The sequence below is a fragment of the Dreissena polymorpha genome, chromosome 4, assembly GCF_020536995.1.
Source record: "Dreissena polymorpha isolate Duluth1 chromosome 4, UMN_Dpol_1.0, whole genome shotgun sequence".
NCBI classification, from domain to species: domain Eukaryota; kingdom Metazoa; phylum Mollusca; class Bivalvia; order Myida; family Dreissenidae; genus Dreissena; species Dreissena polymorpha.
Genome location: NC_068358.1, coordinates 51,978,191 through 52,005,261, shown reverse-complemented (window position 1 = coordinate 52,005,261; position 27,071 = coordinate 51,978,191). Strand labels below are relative to the sequence as shown.

Sequence of the window (27,071 nt, the reverse complement as noted above, 5' to 3'; positions counted from 1 at the left end):
TGTCGCGAAGGATACAGGATAACGAGCGGCACTGGAAACAGCGACATGGCTAGAAGTGTACAATGTGAATCGAATGGGAAGTGGAATACCACATACACATGTGAACCGAAGGGTATATGTTATACTTTTTATTACTAATGTGATGTTTTATAACTGAAACAGTATGCGGTCTTATATTGCTTTCCTATACTTATTTGCATAAACGGATATATTATGTGTGCGTACATAATAATTATACTGCTAATATTGGTGCGTGTTCAGTATAAAATACAAAAGACTAGATGGATTTGCCATATGCCACTTTGAGACATCGCTGTGTGCAATCTGTGGCTGGCAAAACCGAAAACGTAAATGGCCTTAGTAATGGGCACATCATTATGACGGCATGCCTGCATATAAATGTTCGAATAGTTCAACTGTAGGTTAGTTTTATATTTCGAATGGACACATCATGTTCAGCGTTTTTTGCGTGTAGTGTTGCTTTTCGTGGTAATGGCGTACATACAAATGCATTATTTCATGGTTTTGCTGTTCCGTTGCATTGTATTGCAGTTGTTGGTTATGTGAAAAAGTTTTCAAAACGTCAAACAATCAACCCGTGCTATATAACCCAATGGAAATCTATCTAAACGTGCTATTGTTCATGAAGTATCGAGATCATACACATGTAATGTCGTGGTTTCTAGGCCCACGGTAACAAATAACACATACACGAGCGTTGAATAATGTCCTCTTACTATCAACCAATATTATTACTATGCAGACTCGTTAATCACTGTTCAAATGGTCAACACAATACGATGTTCCACACATCGATTGCAATTTATGTATAGTTTTAATTAATCTAAATCCAATTGAAATGCCAGAATCATTGAACACAGTATCGCTCATCAGTTCGGAGCTATTTAGATAAGCCCTTTGATAAAGCATCATCATCATTTCCAACCATATGTACTGAGGCTACCGAGATTGCTTGATATATGTAATCGAGCATTCTATGTCCATGGTATCGTATAACACAAACACGAACGTCGAAAAATACGGTTATCTCCATATCAACCATCACGATTCCAATTCAGCCTCATTGATCAAATTTCAACGATTATCAAACGTACAATGTTACCGACATTTAATTGGTATTTTTTGGTGTTTAATCTAAATGAAAATCACACTGCCACAATAGGTTTCAGCGAACACATTAACACACATGGATTCGGAGTAATGACGCAAAGACCTTTGTGAAATAGTCACTATTACGCATCAAATTTACTGGAGTTACCTAGATTGGAAAACGTGCAATAACCAGCTCACCATTTGAATTACTATCTTAATGATTATTATTTGATATAATGCGTATCATACATGGCATATTTCTCTAACGTAGTGATGTGAGAATGAGTATCGATCGCGTCGATGTTGTGAGGTAGTCTCGCATTCGGGGCATTTTGTGATATGCCTTGAGATAACATACATATCACACGTAATACAACTTTCTTTATGGTGCTCATGAGTACATAGCATGTGGCGTATGGTTCATAAAACGTGTAAGTTACGTTGTAAATAACCTTACCAATTTATACTCGTAATCTCAAAAATATGTTTTCTCTTTATGTGAAAATGCAATTTAACCAACTCTTAATGTATCGAGAATGTCTTTACATTGCAGTGTGTATCCTCCGAAATGATTCTGCTCTTAGACATTGGAACCCTGAGAGTAGCTCTACGGACAAGACTGTCGGGTCACAACTGACACTAACATGTGAAACCAATTACTGGCTGAATAGCTCAAGTGCAGGTGCTCCGGTGACCACGCAAAACATAACATGCCAATTAAGTGGGGAATGGTCGCCAGATAAAAGATGTTATTTAACACGTAAGTTTAAGTCAATTTGGTCAAATTGATTCTTTGGAACACTTCAACCTGAAACATAGTCTATATGCCTTTTTCTCAAAACGTCAATCTGAACAGCTTAGAATTACCAGCTCTTGAATGCTACATGTTCATCATTATTATCAAAAACCCCGATTGTAAATGGTTTTGCAAGTGTTGCGAGTACGTACAAACACCGTTCGAATATAGTTTGGTAATGACACATGGTGACTGACAATGGCTCTTGTACATGCAGGGGCTTTTCCGTATATACCCCGTACTATTTTCGTGTGAATGTAATTGAACTATCTACTATGGCCAAGTTTGTTTAGTGCAGGATTTGGGAAGGCATTTACCTGTAAAGCTTGGCATTAACATCCCTTTAACAATATGATTATTTACTTTGTTAAAATAGGTTTAAGGACTAGTGCGGTATGTTGTGTGTGCTCCATAAATATGACGGAAGAAATAAAATAGACAAGCATTGCATTAACAGTTCGTGTTCAAGTCAGATGTTTTTTTCTGCTCATATATTTGAGGTATAAGTTTTCAATTAATATATGCATTATTTAATAAAATAATAAATAATTGCTCTCTGTTTCGCAGAATGTGAAAACATCCCAACCATAGACAAAGCCAATATAACATATTCGACTGAAAATAAGACTGTCAATTCGTTTGCAACTATATCATGTGGCGAAGGAAACAGGATCACGAAAGGCACTGGAAACAGCGACATGACTAGAAGTGCACAATGTGAATCGAATGGGAAGTGGAATACCACATACACATGTGAACCGAAGGGTATATGATATACTTGTTATTACTAATGTGATGTTTTATAACTGAAACAGTATGCGGTCTTATATTGCATATTCCTATACTTATTTGCATAAACGGATATATAATATGTGCGTACATAATATACTGCTTATATTGGTGCGTGTTCAGTATAAAATACAAAAGACCAAATGGATTTGCCATATGCCACTTTAAGAAATAGCTGTGTGCAATCTGTGGCTGGCAAAACCGAACAGGTAAATGGCGTTATCAATGGGCACATCATTATGATGTCATGCCTGCATACACATGTTCGAATAGTTCAACTATTGGTGCGTTTTATATTTGGAATAGACACATCCTGTTGAGCGATGTTGACGTGTAGTGTTGCTTTTCATGGTACTGGTGTACATACAAATGCAAAATTTCATGGATGATTTGCTGTTCCGTAGCATTTTAACGCAGTCGTTGGTTTCGTGAGAACGTTTTCACAACGTCAACCAATAAACCCGTGCTATACAAACCAATGGAAATCTACCTAAACGTGATATTGTTCATGAAGTATCGAGATCATACACATGTTCAACCGTGACTTCTAGGTCCACGGTAACAAATAACACATAAACGAGCATTGAATACTGTCTCCTAACTATCAACCAATATTATTACAATGCAGACTCGTTAATCACTGTTCAAATAAATGGTCAACACAATACGATGTTCCACACATTGATTGCAATTTATGTATAGTTTTAATTAATCTAAATCCAATTGAAATGCCAGAATCATTGAACACAGTATCGCTCATCAGTTCGGAGCTATTTAGATAAGCCCTTTGATAAAGCATCATCATCATTTCCAACCATATGTACTGAGGCTACCGAGATTGCTTGATATATGTAATCGAGCATTCTATGTCCATGGTATCGTATAACACAAACACGAACGTTGAAAAATACGGTTATCTCCATATCAACCATCACGATTCCAATTCAGCCTCATTGATCAAATTTCAACGATTATCAAACGTACAATGTTACCGACATTTAATTGGTATTTTTTGGTGTTTAATCTAAATGAAAATCACACTGCCACAATAGGTTTCAGCGAACACATTAACACACATGGATTCGGAGTAATGACGCAAAGACCTTTGTGAAATAGTCACTATTACGCATCAAATTTACTGGAGTTACCTAGATTGGAAAACGTGCAATAACCAGCTCACCATTTGAATTACTATCTTAATGATTATTATTTGATATAATGCGTATCATACATGGCATATTTCTCTAACGTAGTGATGTGAGAATGAGTATCGATCGCGTCGATGTTGTGAGGTAGTCTCGCATTCGGGGCATTTTGTGATATGCCTTGAGATAACATACATATCACACGTAATACAACTTTCTTTATGGTGCTCATGAGTACATAGCATGTGGCGTATGGTTCATAAAACGTGTAAGTTACGTTGTAAATAACCTTACCAATTTATACTCGTAATCTCAAAAATATGTTTTCTCTTTATGTGAAAATGCAATTTAACCAACTCTTAATGTATCGAGAATGTCTTTACATTGCAGTGTGTATCCTCCGAAATGATTCTGCTCTTAGACATTGGAACCCTGAGAGTAGCTCTACGGACAAGACTGTCGGGTCACAACTGACACTAACATGTGAAACCAATTACTGGCTGAATAGCTCAAGTGCAGGTGCTCCGGTGACCACGCAAAACATAACATGCCAATTAAGTGGGGAATGGTCGCCAGATAAAAGATGTTATTTAACACGTAAGTTTAAGTCAATTTGGTCAAATTGATTCTTTGGAACACTTCAACCTGAAACATAGTCTATATGCCTTTTTCTCAAAACGTCAATCTGAACAGCTTAGAATTACCAGCTCTTGAATGCTACATGTTCATCATTATTATCAAAAACCCCGATTGTAAATGGTTTTGCAAGTGTTGCGAGTACGTACAAACACCGTTCGAATATAGTTTGGTAATGACACATGGTGACTGACAATGGCTCTTGTACATGCAGGGGCTTTTCCGTATATACCCCGTACTATTTTCGTGTGAATGTAATTGAACTATCTACTATGGCCAAGTTTGTTTAGTGCAGGATTTGGGAAGGCATTTACCTGTAAAGCTTGGCATTAACATCCCTTTAACAATATGATTATTTACTTTGTTAAAATAGGTTTAAGGACTAGTGCGGTATGTTGTGTGTGCTCCATAAATATGACGGAAGAAATAAAATAGACAAGCATTGCATTAACAGTTCGTGTTCAAGTCAGATGTTTTTTTTTGCTCATATATTTGAGGTATAAGTTTTCAATTAATATATGCATTATTTAATAAAATAATAAATAATTGCTCTCTGTTTCGCAGAATGTGAAAACATCCCAACCATAGACAAAGCCAATATAACATATTCGACTGAAAATAAGACTGTCAATTCGTTTGCAACTATATCATGTGGCGAAGGAAACAGGATCACGAAAGGCACTGGAAACAGCGACATGACTAGAAGTGCACAATGTGAATCGAATGGGAAGTGGAATACCACATACACATGTGAACCGAAGGGTATATGATATACTTGTTATTACTAATGTGATGTTTTATAACTGAAACAGTATGCGGTCTTATATTGCATATTCCTATACTTATTTGCATAAACGGATATATAATATGTGCGTACATAATATACTGCTTATATTGGTGCGTGTTCAGTATAAAATACAAAAGACCAAATGGATTTGCCATATGCCACTTTAAGAAATAGCTGTGTGCAATCTGTGGCTGGCAAAACCGAACAGGTAAATGGCGTTATCAATGGGCACATCATTATGATGTCATGCCTGCATACACATGTTCGAATAGTTCAACTATTGGTGCGTTTTATATTTGGAATAGACACATCCTGTTGAGCGATGTTGACGTGTAGTGTTGCTTTTCATGGTACTGGTGTACATACAAATGCAAAATTTCATGGATGATTTGCTGTTCCGTAGCATTTTAACGCAGTCGTTGGTTTCGTGAGAACGTTTTCACAACGTCAACCAATAAACCCGTGCTATACAAACCAATGGAAATCTACCTAAACGTGATATTGTTCATGAAGTATCGAGATCATACACATGTTCAACCGTGACTTCTAGGTCCACGGTAACAAATAACACATAAACGAGCATTGAATACTGTCTCCTAACTATCAACCAATATTATTACAATGCAGACTCGTTAATCACTGTTCAAATAAATGGTCAACACAATACGATGTTCCACACATTGATTGCAATTTATGTATAGTTTTAATTAATCTAAATCCAATTGAAATGCCAGAATCATTGAAGCACAGTATCGCTCATCAGTTCGGAGCTATTTAGATAAGCCCTTTGATAAAGCATCATCATCATTTCCAACCATATGTACTGAGGCTACCGAGATTGCTTGATATATGTAATCGAGCATTCTATGTCCATGGTATCGTATAACACAAACACGAACGTTGAAAAATACGGTTATCTCCATATCAACCATCACGATTCCAATTCAGCCTCATTGATCAAATTTCAACGATTATCAAACGTACAATGTTACCGACATTTAATTGGTATTTTTTGGTGTTTAATCTAAATGAAAATCACACTGCCACAATAGGTTTCAGCGAACACATTAACACACATGGATTCGGAGTAATGACGCAAAGACCTTTGTGAAATAGTCACTATTACGCATCAAATTTACTGGAGTTACCTAGATTGGAAAACGTGCAATAACCAGCTCACCATTTGAATTACTATCTTAATGATTATTATTTGATATAATGCGTATCATACATGGCATATTTCTCTAACGTAGTGATGTGAGAATGAGTATCGATCGCGTCGATGTTGTGAGGTAGTCTCGCATTCGGGGCATTTTGTGATATGCCTTGAGATAACATACATATCACACGTAATACAACTTTCTTTATGGTGCTCATGAGTACATAGCATGTGGCGTATGGTTCATAAAACGTGTAAGTTACGTTGTAAATAACCTTACCAATTTATACTCGTAATCTCAAAAATATGTTTTCTCTTTATGTGAAAATGCAATTTAACCAACTCTTAATGTATCGAGAATGTCTTTACATTGCAGTGTGTATCCTCCGAAATGATTCTGCTCTTAGACATTGGAACCCTGAGAGTAGCTCTACGGACAAGACTGTCGGGTCACAACTGACACTAACATGTGAAACCAATTACTGGCTGAATAGCTCAAGTGCAGGTGCTCCGGTGACCACGCAAAACATAACATGCCAATTAAGTGGGGAATGGTCGCCAGATAAAAGATGTTATTTAACACGTAAGTTTAAGTCAATTTGGTCAAATTGATTCTTTGGAACACTTCAACCTGAAACATAGTCTATATGCCTTTTTCTCAAAACGTCAATCTGAACAGCTTAGAATTACCAGCTCTTGAATGCTACATGTTCATCATTATTATCAAAAACCCCGATTGTAAATGGTTTTGCAAGTGTTGCGAGTACGTACAAACACCGTTCGAATATAGTTTGGTAATGACACATGGTGACTGACAATGGCTCTTGTACATGCAGGGGCTTTTCCGTATATACCCCGTACTATTTTCGTGTGAATGTAATTGAACTATCTACTATGGCCAAGTTTGTTTAGTGCAGGATTTGGGAAGGCATTTACCTGTAAAGCTTGGCATTAACATCCCTTTAACAATATGATTATTTACTTTGTTAAAATAGGTTTAAGGACTAGTGCGGTATGTTGTGTGTGCTCCATAAATATGACGGAAGAAATAAAATAGACAAGCATTGCATTAACAGTTCGTGTTCAAGTCAGATGGTTTTTTTTCTGCTCATATATTTGAGGTATAAGTTTTCAATTAATATATGCATTATTTAATAAAATAATAAATAATTGCTCTCTGTTTCGCAGAATGTGAAAACATCCCAACCATAGACAAAGCCAATATAACATATTCGACTGAAAATAAGACTGTCAATTCGTTTGCAACTATATCATGTGGCGAAGGAAACAGGATCACGAAAGGCACTGGAAACAGCGACATGACTAGAAGTGCACAATGTGAATCGAATGGGAAGTGGAATACCACATACACATGTGAACCGAAGGGTATATGATATACTTGTTATTACTAATGTGATGTTTTATAACTGAAACAGTATGCGGTCTTATATTGCATATTCCTATACTTATTTGCATAAACGGATATATAATATGTGCGTACATAATATACTGCTTATATTGGTGCGTGTTCAGTATAAAATACAAAAGACCAAATGGATTTGCCATATGCCACTTTAAGAAATAGCTGTGTGCAATCTGTGGCTGGCAAAACCGAACAGGTAAATGGCGTTATCAATGGGCACATCATTATGATGTCATGCCTGCATACACATGTTCGAATAGTTCAACTATTGGTGCGTTTTATATTTGGAATAGACACATCCTGTTGAGCGATGTTGACGTGTAGTGTTGCTTTTCATGGTACTGGTGTACATACAAATGCAAAATTTCATGGATGATTTGCTGTTCCGTAGCATTTTAACGCAGTCGTTGGTTTCGTGAGAACGTTTTCACAACGTCAACCAATAAACCCGTGCTATACAAACCAATGGAAATCTACCTAAACGTGATATTGTTCATGAAGTATCGAGATCATACACATGTTCAACCGTGACTTCTAGGTCCACGGTAACAAATAACACATAAACGAGCATTGAATACTGTCTCCTAACTATCAACCAATATTATTACAATGCAGACTCGTTAATCACTGTTCAAATAAATGGTCAACACAATACGATGTTCCACACATTGATTGCAATTTATGTATAGTTTTAATTAATCTAAATCCAATTGAAATGCCAGAATCATTGAACACAGTATCGCTCATCAGTTCGGAGCTATTTAGATAAGCCCTTTGATAAAGCATCATCATCATTTCCAACCATATGTACTGAGGCTACCGAGATTGCTTGATATATGTAATCGAGCATTCTATGTCCATGGTATCGTATAACACAAACACGAACGTTGAAAAATACGGTTATCTCCATATCAACCATCACGATTCCAATTCAGCCTCATTGATCAAATTTCAACGATTATCAAACGTACAATGTTACCGACATTTAATTGGTATTTTTTGGTGTTTAATCTAAATGAAAATCACACTGCCACAATAGGTTTCAGCGAACACATTAACACACATGGATTCGGAGTAATGACGCAAAGACCTTTGTGAAATAGTCACTATTACGCATCAAATTTACTGGAGTTACCTAGATTGGAAAACGTGCAATAACCAGCTCACCATTTGAATTACTATCTTAATGATTATTATTTGATATAATGCGTATCATACATGGCATATTTCTCTAACGTAGTGATGTGAGAATGAGTATCGATCGCGTCGATGTTGTGAGGTAGTCTCGCATTCGGGGCATTTTGTGATATGCCTTGAGATAACATACATATCACACGTAATACAACTTTCTTTATGGTGCTCATGAGTACATAGCATGTGGCGTATGGTTCATAAAACGTGTAAGTTACGTTGTAAATAACCTTACCAATTTATACTCGTAATCTCAAAAATATGTTTTCTCTTTATGTGAAAATGCAATTTAACCAACTCTTAATGTATCGAGAATGTCTTTACATTGCAGTGTGTATCCTCCGAAATGATTCTGCTCTTAGACATTGGAACCCTGAGAGTAGCTCTACGGACAAGACTGTCGGGTCACAACTGACACTAACATGTGAAACCAATTACTGGCTGAATAGCTCAAGTGCAGGTGCTCCGGTGACCACGCAAAACATAACATGCCAATTAAGTGGGGAATGGTCGCCAGATAAAAGATGTTATTTAACACGTAAGTTTAAGTCAATTTGGTCAAATTGATTCTTTGGAACACTTCAACCTGAAACATAGTCTATATGCCTTTTTCTCAAAACGTCAATCTGAACAGCTTAGAATTACCAGCTCTTGAATGCTACATGTTCATCATTATTATCAAAAACCCCGATTGTAAATGGTTTTGCAAGTGTTGCGAGTACGTACAAACACCGTTCGAATATAGTTTGGTAATGACACATGGTGACTGACAATGGCTCTTGTACATGCAGGGGCTTTTCCGTATATACCCCGTACTATTTTCGTGTGAATGTAATTGAACTATCTACTATGGCCAAGTTTGTTTAGTGCAGGATTTGGGAAGGCATTTACCTGTAAAGCTTGGCATTAACATCCCTTTAACAATATGATTATTTACTTTGTTAAAATAGGTTTAAGGACTAGTGCGGTATGTTGTGTGTGCTCCATAAATATGACGGAAGAAATAAAATAGACAAGCATTGCATTAACAGTTCGTGTTCAAGTCAGATGGTTTTTTTTCTGCTCATATATTTGAGGTATAAGTTTTCAATTAATATATGCATTATTTAATAAAATAATAAATAATTGCTCTCTGTTTCGCAGAATGTGAAAACATCCCAACCATAGACAAAGCCAATATAACATATTCGACTGAAAATAAGACTGTCAATTCGTTTGCAACTATATCATGTGGCGAAGGAAACAGGATCACGAAAGGCACTGGAAACAGCGACATGACTAGAAGTGCACAATGTGAATCGAATGGGAAGTGGAATACCACATACACATGTGAACCGAAGGGTATATGATATACTTGTTATTACTAATGTGATGTTTTATAACTGAAACAGTATGCGGTCTTATATTGCATATTCCTATACTTATTTGCATAAACGGATATATAATATGTGCGTACATAATATACTGCTTATATTGGTGCGTGTTCAGTATAAAATACAAAAGACCAAATGGATTTGCCATATGCCACTTTAAGAAATAGCTGTGTGCAATCTGTGGCTGGCAAAACCGAACAGGTAAATGGCGTTATCAATGGGCACATCATTATGATGTCATGCCTGCATACACATGTTCGAATAGTTCAACTATTGGTGCGTTTTATATTTGGAATAGACACATCCTGTTGAGCGATGTTGACGTGTAGTGTTGCTTTTCATGGTACTGGTGTACATACAAATGCAAAATTTCATGGATGATTTGCTGTTCCGTAGCATTTTAACGCAGTCGTTGGTTTCGTGAGAACGTTTTCACAACGTCAACCAATAAACCCGTGCTATACAAACCAATGGAAATCTACCTAAACGTGATATTGTTCATGAAGTATCGAGATCATACACATGTTCAACCGTGACTTCTAGGTCCACGGTAACAAATAACACATAAACGAGCATTGAATACTGTCTCCTAACTATCAACCAATATTATTACAATGCAGACTCGTTAATCACTGTTCAAATAAATGGTCAACACAATACGATGTTCCACACATTGATTGCAATTTATGTATAGTTTTAATTAATCTAAATCCAATTGAAATGCCAGAATCATTGAGCACAGTATCGCTCATCAGTTCGGAGCTATTTAGATAAGCCCTTTGATAAAGCATCATCATCATTTCCAACCATATGTACTGAGGCTACCGAGATTGCTTGATATATGTAATCGAGCATTCTATGTCCATGGTATCGTATAACACAAACACGAACGTTGAAAAATACGGTTATCTCCATATCAACCATCACGATTCCAATTCAGCCTCATTGATCAAATTTCAACGATTATCAAACGTACAATGTTACCGACATTTAATTGGTATTTTTTGGTGTTTAATCTAAATGAAAATCACACTGCCACAATAGGTTTCAGCGAACACATTAACACACATGGATTCGGAGTAATGACGCAAAGACCTTTGTGAAATAGTCACTATTACGCATCAAATTTACTGGAGTTACCTAGATTGGAAAACGTGCAATAACCAGCTCACCATTTGAATTACTATCTTAATGATTATTATTTGATATAATGCGTATCATACATGGCATATTTCTCTAACGTAGTGATGTGAGAATGAGTATCGATCGCGTCGATGTTGTGAGGTAGTCTCGCATTCGGGGCATTTTGTGATATGCCTTGAGATAACATACATATCACACGTAATACAACTTTCTTTATGGTGCTCATGAGTACATAGCATGTGGCGTATGGTTCATAAAACGTGTAAGTTACGTTGTAAATAACCTTACCAATTTATACTCGTAATCTCAAAAATATGTTTTCTCTTTATGTGAAAATGCAATTTAACCAACTCTTAATGTATCGAGAATGTCTTTACATTGCAGTGTGTATCCTCCGAAATGATTCTGCTCTTAGACATTGGAACCCTGAGAGTAGCTCTACGGACAAGACTGTCGGGTCACAACTGACACTAACATGTGAAACCAATTACTGGCTGAATAGCTCAAGTGCAGGTGCTCCGGTGACCACGCAAAACATAACATGCCAATTAAGTGGGGAATGGTCGCCAGATAAAAGATGTTATTTAACACGTAAGTTTAAGTCAATTTGGTCAAATTGATTCTTTGGAACACTTCAACCTGAAACATAGTCTATATGCCTTTTTCTCAAAACGTCAATCTGAACAGCTTAGAATTACCAGCTCTTGAATGCTACATGTTCATCATTATTATCAAAAACCCCGATTGTAAATGGTTTTGCAAGTGTTGCGAGTACGTACAAACACCGTTCGAATATAGTTTGGTAATGACACATGGTGACTGACAATGGCTCTTGTACATGCAGGGGCTTTTCCGTATATACCCCGTACTATTTTCGTGTGAATGTAATTGAACTATCTACTATGGCCAAGTTTGTTTAGTGCAGGATTTGGGAAGGCATTTACCTGTAAAGCTTGGCATTAACATCCCTTTAACAATATGATTATTTACTTTGTTAAAATAGGTTTAAGGACTAGTGCGGTATGTTGTGTGTGCTCCATAAATATGACGGAAGAAATAAAATAGACAAGCATTGCATTAACAGTTCGTGTTCAAGTCAGATGGTTTTTTTTCTGCTCATATATTTGAGGTATAAGTTTTCAATTAATATATGCATTATTTAATAAAATAATAAATAATTGCTCTCTGTTTCGCAGAATGTGAAAACATCCCAACCATAGACAAAGCCAATATAACATATTCGACTGAAAATAAGACTGTCAATTCGTTTGCAACTATATCATGTGGCGAAGGAAACAGGATCACGAAAGGCACTGGAAACAGCGACATGACTAGAAGTGCACAATGTGAATCGAATGGGAAGTGGAATACCACATACACATGTGAACCGAAGGGTATATGATATACTTGTTATTACTAATGTGATGTTTTATAACTGAAACAGTATGCGGTCTTATATTGCATATTCCTATACTTATTTGCATAAACGGATATATAATATGTGCGTACATAATATACTGCTTATATTGGTGCGTGTTCAGTATAAAATACAAAAGACCAAATGGATTTGCCATATGCCACTTTAAGAAATAGCTGTGTGCAATCTGTGGCTGGCAAAACCGAACAGGTAAATGGCGTTATCAATGGGCACATCATTATGATGTCATGCCTGCATACACATGTTCGAATAGTTCAACTATTGGTGCGTTTTATATTTGGAATAGACACATCCTGTTGAGCGATGTTGACGTGTAGTGTTGCTTTTCATGGTACTGGTGTACATACAAATGCAAAATTTCATGGATGATTTGCTGTTCCGTAGCATTTTAACGCAGTCGTTGGTTTCGTGAGAACGTTTTCACAACGTCAACCAATAAACCCGTGCTATACAAACCAATGGAAATCTACCTAAACGTGATATTGTTCATGAAGTATCGAGATCATACACATGTTCAACCGTGACTTCTAGGTCCACGGTAACAAATAACACATAAACGAGCATTGAATACTGTCTCCTAACTATCAACCAATATTATTACAATGCAGACTCGTTAATCACTGTTCAAATAAATGGTCAACACAATACGATGTTCCACACATTGATTGCAATTTATGTATAGTTTTAATTAATCTAAATCCAATTGAAATGCCAGAATCATTGAGCACAGTATCGCTCATCAGTTCGGAGCTATTTAGATAAGCCCTTTGATAAAGCATCATCATCATTTCCAACCATATGTACTGAGGCTACCGAGATTGCTTGATATATGTAATCGAGCATTCTATGTCCATGGTATCGTATAACACAAACACGAACGTTGAAAAATACGGTTATCTCCATATCAACCATCACGATTCCAATTCAGCCTCATTGATCAAATTTCAACGATTATCAAACGTACAATGTTACCGACATTTAATTGGTATTTTTTGGTGTTTAATCTAAATGAAAATCACACTGCCACAATAGGTTTCAGCGAACACATTAACACACATGGATTCGGAGTAATGACGCAAAGACCTTTGTGAAATAGTCACTATTACGCATCAAATTTACTGGAGTTACCTAGATTGGAAAACGTGCAATAACCAGCTCACCATTTGAATTACTATCTTAATGATTATTATTTGATATAATGCGTATCATACATGGCATATTTCTCTAACGTAGTGATGTGAGAATGAGTATCGATCGCGTCGATGTTGTGAGGTAGTCTCGCATTCGGGGCATTTTGTGATATGCCTTGAGATAACATACATATCACACGTAATACAACTTTCTTTATGGTGCTCATGAGTACATAGCATGTGGCGTATGGTTCATAAAACGTGTAAGTTACGTTGTAAATAACCTTACCAATTTATACTCGTAATCTCAAAAATATGTTTTCTCTTTATGTGAAAATGCAATTTAACCAACTCTTAATGTATCGAGAATGTCTTTACATTGCAGTGTGTATCCTCCGAAATGATTCTGCTCTTAGACATTGGAACCCTGAGAGTAGCTCTACGGACAAGACTGTCGGGTCACAACTGACACTAACATGTGAAACCAATTACTGGCTGAATAGCTCAAGTGCAGGTGCTCCGGTGACCACGCAAAACATAACATGCCAATTAAGTGGGGAATGGTCGCCAGATAAAAGATGTTATTTAACACGTAAGTTTAAGTCAATTTGGTCAAATTGATTCTTTGGAACACTTCAACCTGAAACATAGTCTATATGCCTTTTTCTCAAAACGTCAATCTGAACAGCTTAGAATTACCAGCTCTTGAATGCTACATGTTCATCATTATTATCAAAAACCCCGATTGTAAATGGTTTTGCAAGTGTTGCGAGTACGTACAAACACCGTTCGAATATAGTTTGGTAATGACACATGGTGACTGACAATGGCTCTTGTACATGCAGGGGCTTTTCCGTATATACCCCGTACTATTTTCGTGTGAATGTAATTGAACTATCTACTATGGCCAAGTTTGTTTAGTGCAGGATTTGGGAAGGCATTTACCTGTAAAGCTTGGCATTAACATCCCTTTAACAATATGATTATTTACTTTGTTAAAATAGGTTTAAGGACTAGTGCGGTATGTTGTGTGTGCTCCATAAATATGACGGAAGAAATAAAATAGACAAGCATTGCATTAACAGTTCGTGTTCAAGTCAGATGGGTTTTTTTCTGCTCATATATTTGAGGTATAAGTTTTCAATTAATATATGCATTATTTAATAAAATAATAAATAATTGCTCTCTGTTTCGCAGAATGTGAAAACATCCCAACCATAGACAAAGCCAATATAACATATTCGACTGAAAATAAGACTGTCAATTCGTTTGCAACTATATCATGTGGCGAAGGAAACAGGATCACGAAAGGCACTGGAAACAGCGACATGACTAGAAGTGCACAATGTGAATCGAATGGGAAGTGGAATACCACATACACATGTGAACCGAAGGGTATATGATATACTTGTTATTACTAATGTGATGTTTTATAACTGAAACAGTATGCGGTCTTATATTGCATATTCCTATACTTATTTGCATAAACGGATATATAATATGTGCGTACATAATATACTGCTTATATTGGTGCGTGTTCAGTATAAAATACAAAAGACCAAATGGATTTGCCATATGCCACTTTAAGAAATAGCTGTGTGCAATCTGTGGCTGGCAAAACCGAACAGGTAAATGGCGTTATCAATGGGCACATCATTATGATGTCATGCCTGCATACACATGTTCGAATAGTTCAACTATTGGTGCGTTTTATATTTGGAATAGACACATCCTGTTGAGCGATGTTGACGTGTAGTGTTGCTTTTCATGGTACTGGTGTACATACAAATGCAAAATTTCATGGATGATTTGCTGTTCCGTAGCATTTTAACGCAGTCGTTGGTTTCGTGAGAACGTTTTCACAACGTCAACCAATAAACCCGTGCTATACAAACCAATGGAAATCTACCTAAACGTGATATTGTTCATGAAGTATCGAGATCATACACATGTTCAACCGTGACTTCTAGGTCCACGGTAACAAATAACACATAAACGAGCATTGAATACTGTCTCCTAACTATCAACCAATATTATTACAATGCAGACTCGTTAATCACTGTTCAAATAAATGGTCAACACAATACGATGTTCCACACATTGATTGCAATTTATGTATAGTTTTAATTAATCTAAATCCAATTGAAATGCCAGAATCATTGAGCACAGTATCGCTCATCAGTTCGGAGCTATTTAGATAAGCCCTTTGATAAAGCATCATCATCATTTCCAACCATATGTACTGAGGCTACCGAGATTGCTTGATATATGTAATCGAGCATTCTATGTCCATGGTATCGTATAACACAAACACGAACGTTGAAAAATACGGTTATCTCCATATCAACCATCACGATTCCAATTCAGCCTCATTGATCAAATTTCAACGATTATCAAACGTACAATGTTACCGACATTTAATTGGTATTTTTTGGTGTTTAATCTAAATGAAAATCACACTGCCACAATAGGTTTCAGCGAACACATTAACACACATGGATTCGGAGTAATGACGCAAAGACCTTTGTGAAATAGTCACTATTACGCATCAAATTTACTGGAGTTACCTAGATTGGAAAACGTGCAATAACCAGCTCACCATTTGAATTACTATCTTAATGATTATTATTTGATATAATGCGTATCATACATGGCATATTTCTCTAACGTAGTGATGTGAGAATGAGTATCGATCGCGTCGATGTTGTGAGGTAGTCTCGCATTCGGGGCATTTTGTGATATGCCTTGAGATAACATACATATCACACGTAATACAACTTTCTTTATGGTGCTCATGAGTACATAGCATGTGGCGTATGGTTCATAAAACGTGTAAGTTACGTTGTAAATAACCTTACCAATTTATACTCGTAATCTCAAAAATATGTTTTCTCTTTATGTGAAAATGCAATTTAACCAACTCTTAATGTATCGAGAATGTCTTTACATTGCAGTGTGTATCCTCCGAAATGATTCTGCTCTTAGACATTGGAACCCTGAGAGTAGCTCTACGGACAAGACTGTCGGGTCACAACTGACACTAACATGTGAAACCAATTACTGGCTGAATAGCTCAAGTGCAGGTGCTCCGGTGACCACGCAAAACATAACATGCCAATTAAGTGGGGAATGGTCGCCAGATAAAAGATGTTATTTAACACGTAAGTTTAAGTCAATTTGGTCAAATTGATTCTTTGGAACACTTCAACCTGAAACATAGTCTATATGCCTTTTTCTCAAAACGTCAATCTGAACAGCTTAGAATTACCAGCTCTTGAATGCTACATGTTCATCATTATTATCAAAAACCCCGATTGTAAATGGTTTTGCAAGTGTTGCGAGTACGTACAAACACCGTTCGAATATAGTTTGGTAATGACACATGGTGACTGACAATGGCTCTTGTACATGCAGGGGCTTTTCCGTATATACCCCGTACTATTTTCGTGTGAATGTAATTGAACTATCTACTATGGCCAAGTTTGTTTAGTGCAGGATTTGGGAAGGCATTTACCTGTAAAGCTTGGCATTAACATCCCTTTAACAATATGATTATTTACTTTGTTAAAATAGGTTTAAGGACTAGTGCGGTATGTTGTGTGTGCTCCATAAATATGACGGAAGAAATAAAATAGACAAGCATTGCATTAACAGTTCGTGTTCAAGTCAGATGGGTTTTTTTCTGCTCATATATTTGAGGTATAAGTTTTCAATTAATATATGCATTATTTAATAAAATAATAAATAATTGCTCTCTGTTTCGCAGAATGTGAAAACATCCCAACCATAGACAAAGCCAATATAACATATTCGACTGAAAATAAGACTGTCAATTCGTTTGCAACTATATCATGTGGCGAAGGAAACAGGATCACGAAAGGCACTGGAAACAGCGACATGACTAGAAGTGCACAATGTGAATCGAATGGGAAGTGGAATACCACATACACATGTGAACCGAAGGGTATATGATATACTTGTTATTACTAATGTGATGTTTTATAACTGAAACAGTATGCGGTCTTATATTGCATATTCCTATACTTATTTGCATAAACGGATATATAATATGTGCGTACATAATATACTGCTTATATTGGTGCGTGTTCAGTATAAAATACAAAAGACCAAATGGATTTGCCATATGCCACTTTAAGAAATAGCTGTGTGCAATCTGTGGCTGGCAAAACCGAACAGGTAAATGGCGTTATCAATGGGCACATCATTATGATGTCATGCCTGCATACACATGTTCGAATAGTTCAACTATTGGTGCGTTTTATATTTGGAATAGACACATCCTGTTGAGCGATGTTGACGTGTAGTGTTGCTTTTCATGGTACTGGTGTACATACAAATGCAAAATTTCATGGATGATTTGCTGTTCCGTAGCATTTTAACGCAGTCGTTGGTTTCGTGAGAACGTTTTCACAACGTCAACCAATAAACCCGTGCTATACAAACCAATGGAAATCTACCTAAACGTGATATTGTTCATGAAGTATCGAGATCATACACATGTTCAACCGTGACTTCTAGGTCCACGGTAACAAATAACACATAAACGAGCATTGAATACTGTCTCCTAACTATCAACCAATATTATTACAATGCAGACTCGTTAATCACTGTTCAAATAAATGGTCAACACAATACGATGTTCCACACATTGATTGCAATTTATGTATAGTTTTAATTAATCTAAATCCAATTGAAATGCCAGAATCATTGAGCACAGTATCGCTCATCAGTTCGGAGCTATTTAGATAAGCCCTTTGATAAAGCATCATCATCATTTCCAACCATATGTACTGAGGCTACCGAGATTGCTTGATATATGTAATCGAGCATTCTATGTCCATGGTATCGTATAACACAAACACGAACGTTGAAAAATACGGTTATCTCCATATCAACCATCACGATTCCAATTCAGCCTCATTGATCAAATTTCAACGATTATCAAACGTACAATGTTACCGACATTTAATTGGTATTTTTTGGTGTTTAATCTAAATGAAAATCACACTGCCACAATAGGTTTCAGCGAACACATTAACACACATGGATTCGGAGTAATGACGCAAAGACCTTTGTGAAATAGTCACTATTACGCATCAAATTTACTGGAGTTACCTAGATTGGAAAACGTGCAATAACCAGCTCACCATTTGAATTACTATCTTAATGATTATTATTTGATATAATGCGTATCATACATGGCATATTTCTCTAACGTAGTGATGTGAGAATGAGTATCGATCGCGTCGATGTTGTGAGGTAGTCTCGCATTCGGGGCATTTTGTGATATGCCTTGAGATAACATACATATCACACGTAATACAACTTTCTTTATGGTGCTCATGAGTACATAGCATGTGGCGTATGGTTCATAAAACGTGTAAGTTACGTTGTAAATAACCTTACCAATTTATACTCGTAATCTCAAAAATATGTTTTCTCTTTATGTGAAAATGCAATTTAACCAACTCTTAATGTATCGAGAATGTCTTTACATTGCAGTGTGTATCCTCCGAAATGATTCTGCTCTTAGACATTGGAACCCTGAGAGTAGCTCTACGGACAAGACTGTCGGGTCACAACTGACACTAACATGTGAAACCAATTACTGGCTGAATAGCTCAAGTGCAGGTGCTCCGGTGACCACGCAAAACATAACATGCCAATTAAGTGGGGAATGGTCGCCAGATAAAAGATGTTATTTAACACGTAAGTTTAAGTCAATTTGGTCAAATTGATTCTTTGGAACACTTCAACCTGAAACATAGTCTATATGCCTTTTTCTCAAAACGTCAATCTGAACAGCTTAGAATTACCAGCTCTTGAATGCTACATGTTCATCATTATTATCAAAAACCCCGATTGTAAATGGTTTTGCAAGTGTTGCGAGTACGTACAAACACCGTTCGAATATAGTTTGGTAATGACACATGGTGACTGACAATGGCTCTTGTACATGCAGGGGCTTTTCCGTATATACCCCGTACTATTTTCGTGTGAATGTAATTGAACTATCTACTATGGCCAAGTTTGTTTAGTGCAGGATTTGGGAAGGCATTTACCTGTAAAGCTTGGCATTAACATCCCTTTAACAATATGATTATTTACTTTGTTAAAATAGGTTTAAGGACTAGTGCGGTATGTTGTGTGTGCTCCATAAATATGACGGAAGAAATAAAATAGACAAGCATTGCATTAACAGTTCGTGTTCAAGTCAGATGGGTTTTTTTTCTGCTCATATATTTGAGGTATAAGTTTTCAATTAATATATGCATTATTTAATAAAATAATAAATAATTGCTCTCTGTTTCGCAGAATGTGAAAACATCCCAACCATAGACAAAGCCAATATAACATATTCGACTGAAAATAAGACTGTCAATTCGTTTGCAACTATATCATGTGGCGAAGGAAACAGGATCACGAAAGGCACTGGAAACAGCGACATGACTAGAAGTGCACAATGTGAATCGAATGGGAAGTGGAATACCACATACACATGTGAACCGAAGGGTATATGATATACTTGTTATTACTAATGTGATGTTTTATAACTGAAACAGTATGCGGTCTTATATTGCATATTCCTATACTTATTTGCATAAACGGATATATAATATGTGCGTACATAATATACTGCTTATATTGGTGCGTGTTCAGTATAAAATACAAAAGACCAAATGGATTTGCCATATGCCACTTTAAGAAATAGCTGTGTGCAATCTGTGGCTGGCAAAACCGAACAGGTAAATGGCGTTATCAATGGGCACATCATTATGATGTCATGCCTGCATACACATGTTCGAATAGTTCAACTATTGGTGCGTTTTATATTTGGAATAGACACATCCTGTTGAGCGATGTTGACGTGTAGTGTTGCTTTTCATGGTACTGGTGTACATACAAATGCAAAATTTCATGGATGATTTGCTGTTCCGTAGCATTTTAACGCAGTCGTTGGTTTCGTGAGAACGTTTTCACAACGTCAACCAATAAACCCGTGCTATACAAACCAATGGAAATCTACCTAAACGTGATATTGTTCATGAAGTATCGAGATCATACACATGTTCAACCGTGACTTCTAGGTCCACGGTAACAAATAACACATAAACGAGCATTGAATACTGTCTCCTAACTATCAACCAATATTATTACAATGCAGACTCGTTAATCACTGTTCAAATAAATGGTCAACACAATACGATGTTCCACACATTGATTGCAATTTATGTATAGTTTTAATTAATCTAAATCCAATTGAAATGCCAGAATCATTGAGCACAGTATCGCTCATCAGTTCGGAGCTATTTAGATAAGCCCTTTGATAAAGCATCATCATCATTTCCAACCATATGTACTGAGGCTACCGAGATTGCTTGATATATGTAATCGAGCATTCTATGTCCATGGTATCGTATAACACAAACACGAACGTTGAAAAATACGGTTATCTCCATATCAACCATCACGATTCCAATTCAGCCTCATTGATCAAATTTCAACGATTATCAAACGTACAATGTTACCGACATTTAATTGGTATTTTTTGGTGTTTAATCTAAATGAAAATCACACTGCCACAATAGGTTTCAGCGAACACATTAACACACATGGATTCGGAGTAATGACGCAAAGACCTTTGTGAAATAGTCACTATTACGCATCAAATTTACTGGAGTTACCTAGATTGGAAAACGTGCAATAACAAGCTCACCATTTGAATTACTATCTTAATGATTATTATTTGATATAATGCGTATCATACATGGCATATTTCTCTAACGTAGTGATGTGAGAATGAGTATCGATCGCGTCGATGTTGTGAGGTAGTCTCGCATTCGGGGCATTTTGTGATATGCCTTGAGATAACATACATATCACACGTAATACAACTTTCTTTATGGTGCTCATGAGTACATAGCATGTGGCGTATGGTTCATAAAACGTGTAAGTTACGTTGTAAATAACCTTACCAATTTATACTCGTAATCTCAAAAATATGTTTTCTCTTTATGTGAAAATGCAATTTAACCAACTCTTAATGTATCGAGAATGTCTTTACATTGCAGTGTGTATCCTCCGAAATGATTCTGCTCTTAGACATTGGAACCCTGAGAGTAGCTCTACGGACAAGACTGTCGGGTCACAACTGACACTAACATGTGAAACCAATTACTGGCTGAATAGCTCAAGTGCAGGTGCTCCGGTGACCACGCAAAACATAACATGCCAATTAAGTGGGGAATGGTCGCCAGATAAAAGATGTTATTTAACACGTAAGTTTAAGTCAATTTGGTCAAATTGATTCTTTGGAACACTTCAACCTGAAACATAGTCTATATGCCTTTTTCTCAAAACGTCAATCTGAACAGCTTAGAATTACCAGCTCTTGAATGCTACATGTTCATCATTATTATCAAAAACCCCGATTGTAAATGGTTTTGCAAGTGTTGCGAGTACGTACAAACACCGTTCGAATATAGTTTGGTAATGACACATGGTGACTGACAATGGCTCTTGTACATGCAGGGGCTTTTCCGTATATACCCCGTACTATTTTCGTGTGAATGTAATTGAACTATCTACTATGGCCAAGTTTGTTTAGTGCAGGATTTGGGAAGGCATTTACCTGTAAAGCTTGGCATTAACATCCCTTTAACAATATGATTATTTACTTTGTTAAAATAGGTTTAAGGACTAGTGCGGTATGTTGTGTGTGCTCCATAAATATGACGGAAGAAATAAAATAGACAAGCATTGCATTAACAGTTCGTGTTCAAGTCAGATGGGTTTTTTTTCTGCTCATATATTTGAGGTATAAGTTTTCAATTAATATATGCATTATTTAATAAAATAATAAATAATTGCTCTCTGTTTCGCAGAATGTGAAAACATCCCAACCATAGACAAAGCCAATATAACATATTCGACTGAAAATAAGACTGTCAATTCGTTTGCAACTATATCATGTGGCGAAGGAAACAGGATCACGAAAGGCACTGGAAACAGCGACATGACTAGAAGTGCACAATGTGAATCGAATGGGAAGTGGAATACCACATACACATGTGAACCGAAGGGTATATGATATACTTGTTATTACTAATGTGATGTTTTATAACTGAAACAGTATGCGGTCTTATATTGCATATTCCTATACTTATTTGCATAAACGGATATATAATATGTGCGTACATAATATACTGCTTATATTGGTGCGTGTTCAGTATAAAATACAAAAGACCAAATGGATTTGCCATATGCCACTTTAAGAAATAGCTGTGTGCAATCTGTGGCTGGCAAAACCGAACAGGTAAATGGCGTTATCAATGGGCACATCATTATGATGTCATGCCTGCATACACATGTTCGAATAGTTCAACTATTGGTGCGTTTTATATTTGGAATAGACACATCCTGTTGAGCGATGTTGACGTGTAGTGTTGCTTTTCATGGTACTGGTGTACATACAAATGCAAAATTTCATGGATGATTTGCTGTTCCGTAGCATTTTAACGCAGTCGTTGGTTTCGTGAGAACGTTTTCACAACGTCAACCAATAAACCCGTGCTATACAAACCAATGGAAATCTACCTAAACGTGATATTGTTCATGAAGTATCGAGATCATACACATGTTCAACCGTGACTTCTAGGTCCACGGTAACAAATAACACATAAACGAGCATTGAATACTGTCTCCTAACTATCAACCAATATTATTACAATGCAGACTCGTTAATCACTGTTCAAATAAATGGTCAACACAATACGATGTTCCACACATTGATTGCAATTTATGTATAGTTTTAATTAATCTAAATCCAATTGAAATGCCAGAATCATTGAGCACAGTATCGCTCATCAGTTCGGAGCTATTTAGATAAGCCCTTTGATAAAGCATCATCATCATTTCCAACCATATGTACTGAGGCTACCGAGATTGCTTGATATATGTAATCGAGCATTCTATGTCCATGGTATCGTATAACACAAACACGAACGTTGAAAAATACGGTTATCTCCATATCAACCATCACGATTCCAATTCAGCCTCATTGATCAAATTTCAACGATTATCAAACGTACAATGTTACCGACATTTAATTGGTATTTTTTGGTGTTTAATCTAAATGAAAATCACACTGCCACAATAGGTTTCAGCGAACACATTAACACACATGGATTCGGAGTAATGACGCAAAGACCTTTGTGAAATAGTCACTATTACGCATCAAATTTACTGGAGTTACCTAGATTGGAAAACGTGCAATAACAAGCTCACCATTTGAATTACTATCTTAATGATTATTATTTGATATAATGCGTATCATACATGGCATATTTCTCTAACGTAGTGATGTGAGAATGAGTATCGATCGCGTCGATGTTGTGAGGTAGTCTCGCATTCGGGGCATTTTGTGATATGCCTTGAGATAACATACATATCACACGTAATACAACTTTCTTTATGGTGCTCATGAGTACATAGCATGTGGCGTATGGTTCATAAAACGTGTAAGTTACGTTGTAAATAACCTTACCAATTTATACTCGTAATCTCAAAAATATGTTTTCTCTTTATGTGAAAATGCAATTTAACCAACTCTTAATGTATCGAGAATGTCTTTACATTGCAGTGTGTATCCTCCGAAATGATTCTGCTCTTAGACATTGGAACCCTGAGAGTAGCTCTACGGACAAGACTGTCGGGTCACAACTGACACTAACATGTGAAACCAATTACTGGCTGAATAGCTCAAGTGCAGGTGCTCCGGTGACCACGCAAAACATAACATGCCAATTAAGTGGGGAATGGTCGCCAGATAAAAGATGTTATTTAACACGTAAGTTTAAGTCAATTTGGTCAAATTGATTCTTTGGAACACTTCAACCTGAAACATAGTCTATATGCCTTTTTCTCAAAACGTCAATCTGAACAGCTTAGAATTACCAGCTCTTGAATGCTACATGTTCATCATTATTATCAAAAACCCCGATTGTAAATGGTTTTGCAAGTGTTGCGAGTACGTACAAACACCGTTCGAATATAGTTTGGTAATGACACATGGTGACTGACAATGGCTCTTGTACATGCAGGGGCTTTTCCGTATATACCCCGTACTATTTTCGTGTGAATGTAATTGAACTATCTACTATGGCCAAGTTTGTTTAGTGCAGGATTTGGGAAGGCATTTACCTGTAAAGCTTGGCATTAACATCCCTTTAACAATATGATTATTTACTTTGTTAAAATAGGTTTAAGGACTAGTGCGGTATGTTGTGTGTGCTCCATAAATATGACGGAAGAAATAAAATAGACAAGCATTGCATTAACAGTTCGTGTTCAAGTCAGATGGGTTTTTTTCTGCTCATATATTTGAGGTATAAGTTTTCAATTAATATATGCATTATTTAATAAAATAATAAATAATTGCTCTCTGTTTCGCAGAATGTGAAAACATCCCAACCATAGACAAAGCCAATATAACATATTCGACTGAAAATAAGACTGTCAATTCGTTTGCAACTATATCATGTGGCGAAGGAAACAGGATCACGAAAGGCACTGGAAACAGCGACATGACTAGAAGTGCACAATGTGAATCGAATGGGAAGTGGAATACCACATACACATGTGAACCGAAGGGTATATGATATACTTGTTATTACTAATGTGATGTTTTATAACTGAAACAGTATGCGGTCTTATATTGCATATTCCTATACTTATTTGCATAAACGGATATATAATATGTGCGTACATAATATACTGCTTATATTGGTGCGTGTTCAGTATAAAATACAAAAGACCAAATGGATTTGCCATATGCCACTTTAAGAAATAGCTGTGTGCAATCTGTGGCTGGCAAAACCGAACAGGTAAATGGCGTTATCAATGGGCACATCATTATGATGTCATGCCTGCATACACATGTTCGAATAGTTCAACTATTGGTGCGTTTTATATTTGGAATAGACACATCCTGTTGAGCGATGTTGACGTGTAGTGTTGCTTTTCATGGTACTGGTGTACATACAAATGCAAAATTTCATGGATGATTTGCTGTTCCGTAGCATTTTAACGCAGTCGTTGGTTTCGTGAGAACGTTTTCACAACGTCAACCAATAAACCCGTGCTATACAAACCAATGGAAATCTACCTAAACGTGATATTGTTCATGAAGTATCGAGATCATACACATGTTCAACCGTGACTTCTAGGTCCACGGTAACAAATAACACATAAACGAGCATTGAATACTGTCTCCTAACTATCAACCAATATTATTACAATGCAGACTCGTTAATCACTGTTCAAATAAATGGTCAACACAATACGATGTTCCACACATTGATTGCAATTTATGTATAGTTTTAATTAATCTAAATCCAATTGAAATGCCAGAATCATTGAGCACAGTATCGCTCATCAGTTCGGAGCTATTTAGATAAGCCCTTTGATAAAGCATCATCATCATTTCCAACCATATGTACTGAGGCTACCGAGATTGCTTGATATATGTAATCGAGCATTCTATGTCCATGGTATCGTATAACACAAACACGAACGTTGAAAAATACGGTTATCTCCATATCAACCATCACGATTCCAATTCAGCCTCATTGATCAAATTTCAACGATTATCAAACGTACAATGTTACCGACATTTAATTGGTATTGTTTGGTGTTTAATCTAAATGAAAATCACACTGCCACAATAGGTTTCAGCGAACACATTAACACACATGGATTCGGAGTAATGACGCAAAGACCTTTGTGAAATAGTCACTATTACGCATCAAATTTACTGGAGTTACCTAGATTGGAAAACAGTGCAATAACCAGCTCACCATTTGAATTACTATCTTAATGATTATTATTTGATATAATGCGTATCATACATGGCATATTTCTCTAACG

At 36.4% G+C, this 27,071-nt stretch overlaps 1 protein-coding gene across 49 annotated transcripts; it reads left to right on the top strand.

Moving 5' to 3' along the window:
• Nucleotides 1-26,087, top strand: LOC127876126 (E-selectin-like). 49 transcript variants are annotated; one of them, XM_052421118.1, is made up of 3 exons: nt 1-112; nt 24,787-24,993; nt 25,599-26,087. In XM_052421118.1, exons 1-3 carry the CDS (start codon nt 46-48, stop codon nt 25,802-25,804), a joined length of 480 nt encoding a protein of 159 aa, XP_052277078.1. In that variant the 5' UTR covers nt 1-45; the 3' UTR covers nt 25,805-26,087. The 49 variants fall into 49 exon arrangements, with proteins under 49 accessions (XP_052277078.1, XP_052277074.1, XP_052277072.1 ...); XM_052421114.1 differs by lacking the exon at nt 24,787-24,993 and adding an exon at nt 22,217-22,423; XM_052421112.1 differs by lacking the exon at nt 24,787-24,993 and adding an exon at nt 19,647-19,853 and having other exon boundaries at nt 25,599-26,086.
• Nucleotides 26,088-27,071: the final 984 nt, after the last annotated feature.